This window comes from Cyprinodon tularosa, unplaced genomic scaffold, assembly GCF_016077235.1.
Source record: "Cyprinodon tularosa strain WSP-4 unplaced genomic scaffold, ASM1607723v1 ctg712, whole genome shotgun sequence".
Lineage (NCBI taxonomy): Eukaryota > Metazoa > Chordata > Actinopteri > Cyprinodontiformes > Cyprinodontidae > Cyprinodon > Cyprinodon tularosa.
In genome coordinates this window covers 22,787-35,168 of record NW_024039466.1, presented here as the reverse complement: position 1 = coordinate 35,168, position 12,382 = coordinate 22,787, and the positions used below count along the sequence as shown (strand labels likewise).

At 39.2% G+C, this 12,382-nt stretch overlaps 1 protein-coding gene across 3 annotated transcripts in view; it reads left to right on the top strand.

The window, feature by feature from the left end:
• The window catches only part of LOC119772523 (tumor protein p53-inducible protein 11-like), a 101,491-nt gene extending 89,395 nt beyond the window's left edge, over window positions 1-12,096 (top strand). For all 3 annotated transcript variants that reach the window (XM_038268970.1, XM_038268971.1, XM_038268972.1), the window contains exons 5-7: window positions 197-293; window positions 5,260-5,361; window positions 10,358-12,096. In XM_038268970.1, the coding sequence (XP_038124898.1) occupies window positions 197-293; window positions 5,260-5,361; window positions 10,358-10,491 (333 nt within the window). In that variant the 3' untranslated portion in view covers window positions 10,492-12,096. The remainder of the gene's footprint in view (window positions 1-196; window positions 294-5,259; window positions 5,362-10,357) is intronic.
• The last annotated feature ends 286 nt before the right edge of the window (window positions 12,097-12,382 follow it).

Sequence of the window (12,382 nt, the reverse complement as noted above, 5' to 3'; positions counted from 1 at the left end):
CATTTCCGCTCTATAACTGAGCATTATGTGGACACATAACTCCCTCTTGTCAGCCTTTCTATCATATCTCAATATCCTCACTGTTCTGGCCCTGAACAGTGACACTGACTCATGAACTAAGAGGCTGTTGGAAGCACAAAATGCTACTGTGTTGACATGACAGAGCTGTGTTCTGCTTTTCTTTTTCCCCACACAGGCTCTGGTGTTTCCCAACCAGCTCTATGAGGTTGTTTTTGAGGAGGAGCTTTCCACAACAAGCATCTCCGTCCGCCTGTACGGAGCAGCTTTGCTCAGTAAGTTAAAAAATTTCCCAAATCTCACAAAGGCACCCGACAGGCAGCCGAGGTCCCGTCATGCACAGCGAGACATGAATGCTTTCATGTTACTGGAACACGGCGTTTTAACATTTATTTATAAAAATGCTAAAAATATGCACTGCTCAACTGCTTTTTGCAATAATGCATTCATTAGAAGTGGCACACACTCTTCTTTCAGATATGACTTAAAGAGCTTTCTTTCTGCAGGAAAAATCTCTCCTTCAGGCTCTGAACAGATGCGGTTTTAATCTGATTCAGTTCAGTTCTCCATGAAGGTACGCTGGAGGCAAGGAGGGCAATTCTCTGGAATACTAACCTAATGCTTCACTTGCCTCTTGTTACCGTGGCTTCATATGTCAAGTTTAAATCTGGGGGGAATTTGGTGGGAGATGCGAAAGGTTTGGAAGCTCAGACAGAAAGGAAATGTACTCTGCTCCGTTTCATTTTTGCAGCTCGTTTACTCTCAGCTCTGTAAATTGAGGTCTATTTATTTTTATATTCCGGGTGTTTTGTACCTTGGTCCTTGACAGGCGACAGACATTGATTATAAATAAGCCAGGTAATTATGCTGTTTGCGCTTTGCTCTGCTCTTAGGCTGAATGTGTTTTATAGATAGGCAGCAATCATTTTAATGGGCCTTTTTTTGAGACGGGGGGCCGTCAGTCAGGCGATTAAAAGGCTGTGATGGTAGAGAGGAGCTTATAATGATTAAAGGCCAGGTAGGGCGAGAGGGAGATAGAAAGAGATGTGTGCAACCAAAGACTGTGCATATTTCACAGCAAAGTTGTAAACCCATTGAGAGTGAAGCTGAACATTTGTCAGAATTCCAGCACTTTAACCCTATAATGCCAAATATATCATATTTGATTCATACGGTTTCTGAAATATTTTGCGTCTGACACCTTTTGCATAATTTAATGGTAAAAACTTTGCTCAAAATTCTATTGTACACAATCAGATATACTTGATAACAGAGGGCAGAAGACTACACAAAAATTAATCTTGACTTATCGCATAGTAATAAATTATTAATATCAAAAATGTATTTCTATTTTTTCTTTTTACATATTTTGTTAAAAGGCCAAATAAGGACTTCAAACCAAAAAAAAAGTAATTTTCTGCTTTGTTTTATTCTTGGATCGGGCTTTAAAGGGTTAATAACTTTGTCCGACTTCTACGCTAAAGCAAAAAACAATCCACTGGACTTTGTTTCCATTTTTGAAGACGTTTCTTTTCCCATCCAGGAAGATTTTTCAATTCAAATTGTCAGAAATAGCGTTGAGTTGCAGGTTTTATACAGCAGCCCAACAAAGCCTTGTTTTTGTTTAGACAACATGCAAATTGGAACGGACGAACGGGTCCCCCCCTTTGGAATGGGGGTCGTTTTACTTATTTTTTTTTTCTGCAAAGCCCCATACCTGTCTGTCAACAGTCTGTCAACAGTGTCCTGTCTGGCAATGTGGCAATAAGAATAATTGTATTGATGCCAAAAAGAGCCCAACAGATTTTAGTTTCACAAGTTGAGCAGTACAGCTATCGCCAGTGTTCCGCTTGTTTCATGCATATAAATTGCTTTATTATAATTATGCAGGGAGTTTTACAGATTATATGGGCACTGCAATAAAAATGGAATCGAATAGGAAAAAATGGAGAAAAGAGGAGAGAAAGAGGAGATAGAAAGGAGATAATGATATAACAACTGTCTATGTCTCTTAAAAGGGGGTTGTTTGCCTGGCTGAATGGGCGAGGTCTTTTGTTCCCCTTTAAAGGGATTGGGGTTGCGATGATAGTGGGAAGGGATCAACTCAGAAATAAGAGATTCACCTGTAAGACTTTTCTCTCTAGGTTCCAGTCTCTGGTCATTAAGCTTTGACTTGTAGATAACAATTTTTCCGGATTTAAATTTCTGTAGTATTTACATTAGGAGCAGAGAGACATCATGCTGGATTACGTTAAAGCAGACATAACTGTTCAGCAGAATGCCAAGACAGGGTTCCTGCAGGTCTTTAAAAAGTCTTAAAAGGCATTGAATTCTTCAAAATAAAACTAAGGCCTTAATTAGAATTAAAATGTCTTAAATCTTTCATAGTCTTTCGTAGGTCTTAACTTTTAAAACATCATAAGTAGGATTATTTTTATTACAATTTATCTTTGTAATCTAAATAAAACGTAAAATTGACAATTTCTTTGGTTCCGTCCCGATAGCGGAACCAATAAAGGAATAGTACACCCAAAACATGATTAGCCTTCATTTTCCACTCACCCCCATGCTGAACAACACTCTGGAGTACTTTTTTGATATCTCAAATGCATCTGGAGATCTGGGAGGCTTCTTGCTGTCTGCTGACATTCAAATAATGGAGGTCTATGGCGCCCGAGGCAGAAAGGTCCATAAAAGTCCACAAAAAACGTGTCAATATTCCTCCATACTGCTCGTCCAATGTATTCCAAGTGTCCTGAGTGGGTAGCATCCAGAATTTACTCGAAACGAAGTAATTTAGTATGTTTTTGGAGCATAAACAGTAGTGTATAGGATTTCCTAAAAGCGCGTTCACGAGTCTACGGAAACCGCGGCAGACCAAACCAGATGAAAGTGCGCATTCAGCTCGGCAAAGAACTCATGCTCTTCCTCAACACTGAAGTCCTCAGACATTTTTCTTTCGTTGTTTCTTTCTTTGCACAGGTAAACAGCACATTTCTTCTTCTACGCTTGCATTATCGGCAGAGCAGACGCTGAATGCGCACTTTCATCTGGTTTGGTCTGCCGTGGTTTCCGTAGCGTCCTGAGCGCGCAGGCGCGCGCTTTTAGGAAATCCTATACACTACTGTTTATGCTCTAAAAACATTCTAAATGACTTCGTTTCGAGTAAATTATGGACGCTACCCACTCAGGACACTTGGAATACATTGGACGAGCAGTATGGAGGAATATTGACACGTTTTTCGTGGACTTTTATGGACCTTTCTGCCTCGGGCACCATAGACCTCCATTATTTGAATGTCAGCAGACAGCAAGAAGCCTCCCAGATCTCCAGATGCATTTGAGATATCAAAAAAGTACTCCAGAGTGTTGTTCAGCATGGGGGTGAGTAGAAAATGAAGGCTAATCATGTTTTGGGTGTACTATTCCTTTAAAGCATTGTTGCGGCCGGGACATTTGGGAGATGCACCATAAAATTTTTGTCTGGAAAATATGAGCAAGTGTAAATGTAACCAAGATTGTCTCCAGCCAAGAGTTTCCTCCATGGCTAAAACCAGGGAACATACATGAGGCTCAGTGGATTTAGTGCAAGAAGTCATTCAAGCTCAGAACGATGGGAATTAAGGCAGTGGAGTCGCACATGCGAAGCACGAAACACAAAGCGTCAAAATGGAGTGACCGAGAAACAGCCGGTATTTCTCAGTTTAGTTCCACCCTTGTCTCTGCAACGCCTCCACTTATCCCCAAATCAAACATACTAAGAAAACCATACAAAGAAAAATAGCTGCAAAAAAGACTTAGCACTGGTTATGTTGGGGCTTTAAAACTGATTTGTTTTGTTCCCTGCTAAAACAAAGTTTGTGAATTCAGTTAAATAATTGTTAAAATATATCTGTCATTTGTGTGTTTTTAGCTTTCTTCCTGTATGGGAAGCTTTTCAAAATGTGAAACGTTAGTGCAGTGGTTTATGTTAAAATAAACCTTTGGGTTAAGTTGTCGCAAGCAGGTTTTTCTTGCGTTTCTTGGTCTTAAATTTTTATTTCAAGTGGCATTAAAAAGTCTTAAAAGGTCTTGAATTTAACTCGCCTTATGCTGTAGGAACCCTGCAAGAACAAAGTTTGTCCCTTGAAAGACTCAGCATACAAAGGGATAGAACAGAGAATAAGCCTTCTTGTTATCTGCTGAAAGTCTTGGTCTCTCTTACAGACCGAATTAATCAGATCTTATCGACTGACATGGGGGAAAAAAAAAAAAAAACTTCAACAACTTCATGCAGAAGAAATACTTTTACCAGTTTGTTTTTCCTCCTTTTTCTCCTTATAGTGAGAACTGTAAGCTAGGAAAGGCCAAAGAACTTCCACTACCGGTTACAGTATGTTTACCTGATCTTGGAATAGTTCAAATAACTCACAGAAGACATATTTTTCATACATTTTACTCTAGTAGGAGTAGCGATACTTTCTAAGAATATTAACTCAAGTAAAACTAGGAAATACGACACAGTAAAACTGCTCCCAAAAGTGGATTTTCTTTCAAAGTTTTACTGAAGTAAATGGAACTGAGTTTATGCTATTTACTTTCCCAAATGGAAAAGCCTTGTCAGCTCAGCTTCACAACTTGTATTATGATTTTGCTAATCATGTTTTCCTGTATTTCTGTTTGAAAAGGAAAATAAAAACATCCAAAATGTACCGCTGCTGTTTTGCTTTCAGTAAGAAAAAGCTATAAATGCAGCACTTTGAGGCAACATGTGAATCTACCGGCTTTGACCTCCATAAGGCCGGCAAGAGCCTAGATTCATTATAATAAATGTCAGCAGAGCTTCAGGGATTAGCAGAGAGGGAGGGGAATGTCTTGCAAGACGAGGTGCAGCAGTAGGGGTGAAGGATGGAGACTCATCTGCCACACAGATGGATCCTGGCAGGGAGAGGATGTCGTCCATCAGCCCTCCCACCTCGCTGCCCACCCCTCCTCCTTCCTATAGCATGCTAGCCTGTTGGTGGAAGGGAACGGAAAGGAACGTGGAATTCAACATGACAATTAAAGCAGAGGCTCTAAGAAGACCTAAATCTAATAAATGATGAACCATCATCCTTTGTACGCGTTAAAGATTATCAAGCAGCTTTAGCAGAACTGCTTTTTTCTGCTTAATGAAACGCAATTCCTCTTTGCTTTAGTTTTTATTCCCAAACCTCTAAACAATTAACCTATAAATTCTCTTTGCTTATATCTTTTTTCTAGGCTTGGCTCTCATTATGTGGAATGGTCTCTACACAGCAGAAAAGGTCATCATCCAGTGGACGCTGCTCAGTGAAGCCTGCTACTTTGCTGTCCAGTTTCTGGGTAATTAACACGTTCCACGGGTTAACGTGTGAATTCTTCTGTCACTATCAGACACGCTACTGCAAACCATTCCTTTTATTTTGCTTTGATAGACATTAGTACAAACCCCGTTCAGTGGGGTTTATCAGTTTTGGATATGCAGACAGTGCCCTCTGGTGTTAAACTTGGAGAATCACAGCTTTGAATCATTTTTTTTGAAGTCAGGTTTGATTTAAAGTTTGGTAACGCTTTCTTTCATGAGGGCAGCTGTACATCAGTAACCATGTAATAAGATGGTAATAATAAATAATAAATAACCATCATTAAATGTAATATTCAATTATTCATCTTAAAACATGTTTTTAAAATGCTTGTTACAAAATGTAATGTCATATTAAATAATAAAAATGGCATTTATTAAATTATTAAATGTCATAGAGGGAAATTACTATATGTATTTTTATCAATCTCCAGTTTGTGTTATTTTTATGTTCAGAAATGTTTGGATCCAGTGATGTAGAACATTGTAAAATCTCAGATAATCTCTGCTGTAATACGCTGGTAACAGCAGAAACAGGCTAATAAAGAAGGGCGGCTCTGTTTCAGGGAACTTCTCTAGAATCACTGGAGATGATTTAACAAAGGAAAGATATTTATAATGTAAGAAACATTATGGGCGGCCCAGAGCATCCTCTTTAGAGGACTGATACCACAACAGAGGCTCTTCAGTGAGGGGCTTCTCTAGAAGCAGTGGGTGAGAGGCAGGACATCCTTCCTGGCTGCCGCCTTTTAGACTCTACAACAATTCACTGAAGAAAATCCCTACAAGATTTTAGAATTTATTTTCCCTTCAGGATTTCTAAATTATTTTTAAATGAATTGAATTAATTTGAAATAACAGAGTAAAGTTGTGGAGCAGTTCAAGTCTAATGTGTTTATAAAGCTAATTTAAGAGCAATAAAACGCAAAAGCAGAGATTAAAAGTACATGAAGCCAATCCACTTAAGAACATCATCAACGGCTTGTCATGATTTTATCTAAAGCTCTGACCCACTAGCCTCGTGAGACCATCCTGATCTCGCGAGCTTTCAAGGTTTCACTCGCAGGTCAGTCTGGAGACTCTCCGTTAAAGAAAATTTGGAGCCGTTCACCAAACGAACGTCCAATCAGCGTTGGCTTTGAGGCGGGTTGAGGTGTGACGCAACGAGAAGCGCGACAGTTCAGTCTAAAGAACATGGCGGCTTCAGCCGATGAAACTAGCGTTAGCGTGGCTATCGAGCAAGTTTTATCGGAATTACAGAGTATTTTTTCACTGGAAGAAGAGCAAAACACTGCTCTGGAGGCTTTTCTCAGAGGAAAAGATGTTTTTGCTCTTCTCCCGACTGGTTTCGGCAAGAGTAGCCTGGCTTGTGTTTTCGTCGTCGCTCTGTTAGTACGTCATATGCTTCGTTGATCTGATTGGTTTATTTGGCCCGTCTATCACCAACATAGGCCAATCAGCTAACCAGTATTTTCGCCCCTTCCCAAAATTACTTCAACGGAAGGTTTCCAGATGGATATGCGGAGCAAATCCATCTGGCGGAGTCGGGTTAGTGACCCACATGCAGAAGAGAAAAAAGAGAGACCAGGGAAAGTTTAACAGGTTTTATTGAGAGTAGGTTGAGAGGAGTCCAGTGCTGCTCTGAACACTGTCGAACTGGGACTGAAAAGCGAAGGGGAAGATTCTGCGGTTAGTTCAGGCTCAGTGGGAAATTTGTGTCTTCGATTTGAAGAAGGGAATTAAGGCAACAGGACTCACATTTCCAGAAAAAGGTGTCTCTTGTTGAATCCAGTCGGTGTGGGTTGTTCCAGTGAATGACTTGCTCCTTGGAGGGAAGACAAACAAAAGCGCAACCCACACAAACTGGATTCCTAACACGGCTAAAAACTGTGCAGTTCAACATTTAATATTATTAAATAAACAAAACAACTACACATTAACCTAAACATGTCGTATCCTCTGCAGGAGCAGCACAGATGCATAGATAATGTGACAATCTGTTAAATGGAAAACTTTAGTTCAGTGCTGCAAAAATCTGCTCTTTATGAAAAGAAAGAATTTAGCCGCTGATGTTTAGATTTTAAAGTTTGTCACATGCTGCGTAGAAGATTCAGCTCAAAAAAGGACAAAAAACAGAACGTTGTGAACATCTTTGAAGACGCTCTGTTCCATCCTGAAAACATGCCAAGTTTGGGAGTCTTTTCTTCAGGGGGGAGAGAAGCTGGTCAAAGATGGAGGAAAGATTAAAGCTAAACTAAAGATAACTTTTAAGAAAACCACTTAGATGCTAATAATAGACTTAAGCTGGGCAGAGGTGCATATACTGCAGGGAAAACCGTAAACATGCAGTGAGGGTTACTGTAGGATAGATTAGATCAAAGCACAATGACGCGTTACAGTGATCCAAAAAAGGTTTAGATCTAAATTCAGTTGTAAAATCAGTTGTATGACTTTGAAATTGTTACTCAGAGTCAAGAGGAGGCCGTAACAATAACCTGGATCAAAGACCACCTGACAAACAATAATCAGTAAAGTTTAAAAAAAAAAAAATATTTTATTTCATAAAATAGCATTTTTTCTAAAAAAACAAAACAAAAATGAGTAAAACTTCCAATCTCTAGATGCACAATGCTGGAGGGACACACTGCAAAAAAAGATACTGTTGCTTTGATGGTTTTAATAAAATAGAGGTTTTTGGTTTGGATGTGACAAAAAAAACAAATGGATTATTAAACCATACAAGATATTGTGTTGCTATTGGAAGAGGAAAGGAAAGAAATATTTATATTGTCTAATTGCTATGGTTTTTTTTATTTATTTATTTCTTTATTTTCTTATCTGGTAAAAAAAAAAAAAAAAGGAATTTAAAGCTATTTTGGAGGATTTTCTCAAATAAAAGAATAAAAAAACACTTGTGCGAGAGCATGCAGGAGCCCAATATTCCTCGTGCACACTGTTTAAAAGTTGTTCTCATAGTTCATACAAGCTTACTGTGTCCAAACATCCGCGCTAACCCCTAAATCTCTCAATCACTATATAGAGCGGGGGATCCATCACTATATAGCAAACTCATTCAACTTACCGTTCGGACAGATGATCACTTCACTGTTGGTCCACTGCACGGTGCCTGCACCATCTTTGTTACTGTATTTTCGCGACTATAAGGCGCATATAAACGTATTTTTTTCCCTCAAAATGTGCGGCGCGCCCTATGTGTGTTGTTACTGCGGATGTTGTTGAGACCGCCATGAGAACGTTAAAGGGGGAAGTGTGGGCGTGGATGGACAGAAACTGCCACCTATGGTGATTTTTAAGAGAAAGACTTTTCCTAAACAGACTTTTCCAGCTGGAGTCGTTATTAAGGCAAATGAAAATGGCTGGATGGAGGAGGAGATGATGAAAGAGTGGCTGAGGGAGGTGTTTGTAAGGAGACCAGGTGGTTTTTTTCCACGCATCACCATCGCTGTTAATCTGTGACTCCATGCGTGCCCATCTCACAGCCGATGTGAAAAACATGGTGAAACAAATGAACGCTGTGCTCGCTGTTATTCCGGGAGGTCTGACAAAGGAACTTCAATTCGACATCGGTGTGAAGCGGCCGTTTAAAGAAAGGCTGCGAGCGGCGTGGGAGCAATGGATAACCGGCGGAGACCACAGTTTCAGGATAAGTGGAAGGCAGCGCCGGGCAAGTTACGCCACAGTTTGCGGATGGATTGTTGATGCTTGGACTAACGTGTCTGCTGGCTCTGTTGTTCGAGCTTTCGCAAAAGCCGGCATTATTTCCGAGGAGCCGCACAGCACGGAAAGTGACTCTGACAGCGAAGAAGGGGAAATTGGCATGTCTGATTTAGCGCAGCTGTTTAATTCAGAAACAGAGGATGATGACTTTGATGGGTTTGATTAATACTTTGTAATAAATACATGAATAAAGCACAATCATACTCAGTTTTGCGCCCGCTGTATTTTTAAATATGCAGTAGAGGTATTTAAACGAAGTAGAGGATATGTACCGGTATATAAAACCCGCGCCCTATAATCCGGTGCGCCTTATGTGTGTGTTAAATACAGAAATGGCACACTGAGACTGCGCCTTTTAGTACGGTGTGCCTTATGGTTGTGAAAATACGGTATTAGTCGCCGTTGTCGGTTGGCAGCAGCCTATAGCGACATTAGACCACTGTGACAGTATATCCCGTAATACTTTGTGAGGAGAGCTCTCCGTGCAAAGCATTCTGGGATATATCTGCCTCTTCTGAGGCCTTTCTCTTCTTCTCATACTCTTCGTAGACACTTTTTCTCTTATGACCCCTCGGCATTTTTCAAAGAACTGTGGTGAGAAAGGTGAGCTTCAATGACTGTCTGAAATCGTAGCTCACCACAGATATACGCCTGAAAGTGCGCATGAACAGAAAAAGATAGCTAACGGGACGAGCACTTAGGACTGTCTTACGTAAATGTATCACCAGAATGATTGACACTTAGGAGGTCCACTTATTCAGATGATCCACCTGGAAATAAAAGATCATCCTCTATACCTTTAAGGTGTAGAAAAACACTTTTTGGCAAAAAAACCCCCCAAAAAAACTGGATAAGATAAATTCACTCCTGAAAAAGACTTTTTGGATCTAATATTACCATAAAATAAATAAATAGAAATGGATTTAAAGAGGCATGAATAAGATGGAAAGTTAAATGGAATTTTCAAGATTAACTAAATAAACCAAACAGGAAAGTGTCCATTAAAGCAAAGCTAGATGGGGTTTTTTTTATGTATATGGAACAAGTTAGCAGACTGATCAATGTGTTTTAATCGATTTACACTTTATCCCTCTGGAATAAATCATTATTAAATAAACAATCCTTTATGGGAAGGGGTAGATATTTATTTAATCTGTGTGCCGTGCATTATAACCTTTATCTGTGTGTTTTGGTCAGTTAAATCATCATGCATGATTAAAATGTTTTCCCTTCTTCCAGTGACGTGCATCACCCTGATGGAGATCGGCATTCTGCCCAACGCCGCCATGCTCCTGCTCCTCAGTCGAGTTCTCTTCTTCGTGGTCACCATTGCTTACTATTACCACCTGGGCCGTAAACCAAAGAAGATGTGAGCCCACCTATGTGACACTTATGATGGGGGGGGGATGAGCTCAAATCACAGCTGAGATTTGGATGAGGGTCTAATTACTTTGTAAGCAAATGCCCTCATACCCCCTTTCTATGGGACCAAGCTTCCTGTAACCCCCCACCCAGGTGATATGAAGCTGATGAGCAGCGTCACATTTCTACCCTCACAAGAAGAAGAACCGTCGCCATGACACCGAGCTGCTCTTTAAACTGGCCTGTGAGGTCACATTCCTCCTCTGCATAGCTCCGAGCGCCGTTGTTACAAAGCAGGACCTTAGCAGTATGCTTGTAAGCAGCCACCTAGATGTATAATTTTTAAATGTACAGACTGCTTTATACCACCTGCTGATATTTCTGTACAGCTATATGATGTCCAGATGAAGTATTTCATGTTTTTTTATTCATCTAAATACTGTTTCCTTCCTCAAGCTCAAGAGTTTCTGCTACAACTAGCCTTAGCTTTATCTGCTAGAAGCCTGATAAACCGCCTGATTCTTATTGGATAATTACTGGGTGACTGACAGCGAACCTCATCATGACCTGCTGAAGACTTTCCTGTCCAGCAGCATGATGCGACCTTCATCTTCCTCGCTGTTCCTTTCAGTCAAGGCCAATTAATCGCATTACTATTAAGACAAAAAAAAAAAATACGTATTAGTTTCTAATTCTGTTATTTCTCAGGCTTTCTGCCTCAAGTTTTTCGAAGCACAACTAGATAATTGTCATGTTATGTGTAGTAAAAGAGAGACCGAACTGGTGTCTTTGCAGACTGTAAGGGTTGACTTTAACATGCGTGAAAATCTAACCTTTAATTTATAATTAGCGGGTCAAATCAACCCTGTTATGATCTCTTAGTAATGTAGCATAGTTTTAAATATTAATAACCATCACCATATCCATAGTTTTGCCTTAAAACAACTTTTTAGAACAGTGGTCAGCACTGCGCTCTACTCCTTGTATATATATGTAAATACCTATTTACTATTATGTGACGTTCTTGTGAACCAAACAGGGAACTTGTTCAGTATTAGTCAATGATACGGTTAATTCTGTTCTTAATTTATCTCACTTTTGTACCTATGTAAATGACGTTTTGTTATCTTTGCATGTGCTAAACAGTCATTTGCATCCCTGGTAAAGATTTATATAAAAGTTTGTCCTTTTTCAATTAAGCTCATTATGAAATCAAACATGTTTTAATAGGAAAAAAGTTCAGAATAAAAAAGGCGTAAATATAATAAAACTTCTGCACAAAACAAAGCTTTGAATTTATTATGTTTAAGACCAAAAACTAGAATCTGAAAGTTGAGATAAAAACCGATTTTCTTAATAATGCTAAACTTTTTTTAAGCAGATTTTTAACAGTGAGGCCCAAAAATATTCATAATGCAGGTTAAGATTTAAAATTATTTTCATTTTATCAAGAAGTTGTTTTCACCTGAATGATAACTTTTTAAAAAATGACAGAAAAGGAGTGTAGATTAAACAAATATTTTTACAATTTATTATTAAACATCTTTGCCTCCTTTTCATCATGAAAATGTTTAGCTCCTCCCTCAGATTCTTCATAATTAACCTCATGCTAGATCGGAATTTATAGAAAACTTTTTATACATCTTTACCAGGGATTGTATGCATATAGAAAAATGCTGTAAATCCCCCTAAAAAAATGTCTAACAGCCTGAGTAGCAGACCTGTAAGCCTAATTTATAGCAAAAGATCAACACAGACAGTCAAAGTACATGTGCCTAAACCAGATATAAATATTTATACATATTTCTACCTCTAAATTCTTGGCCAGGATGTTGGAAAGAAAACCTTGCTGAGGTTTTAGAAATGTGCTGAAAGCTCTTATTTGTCAACTCTGTCAAAGTC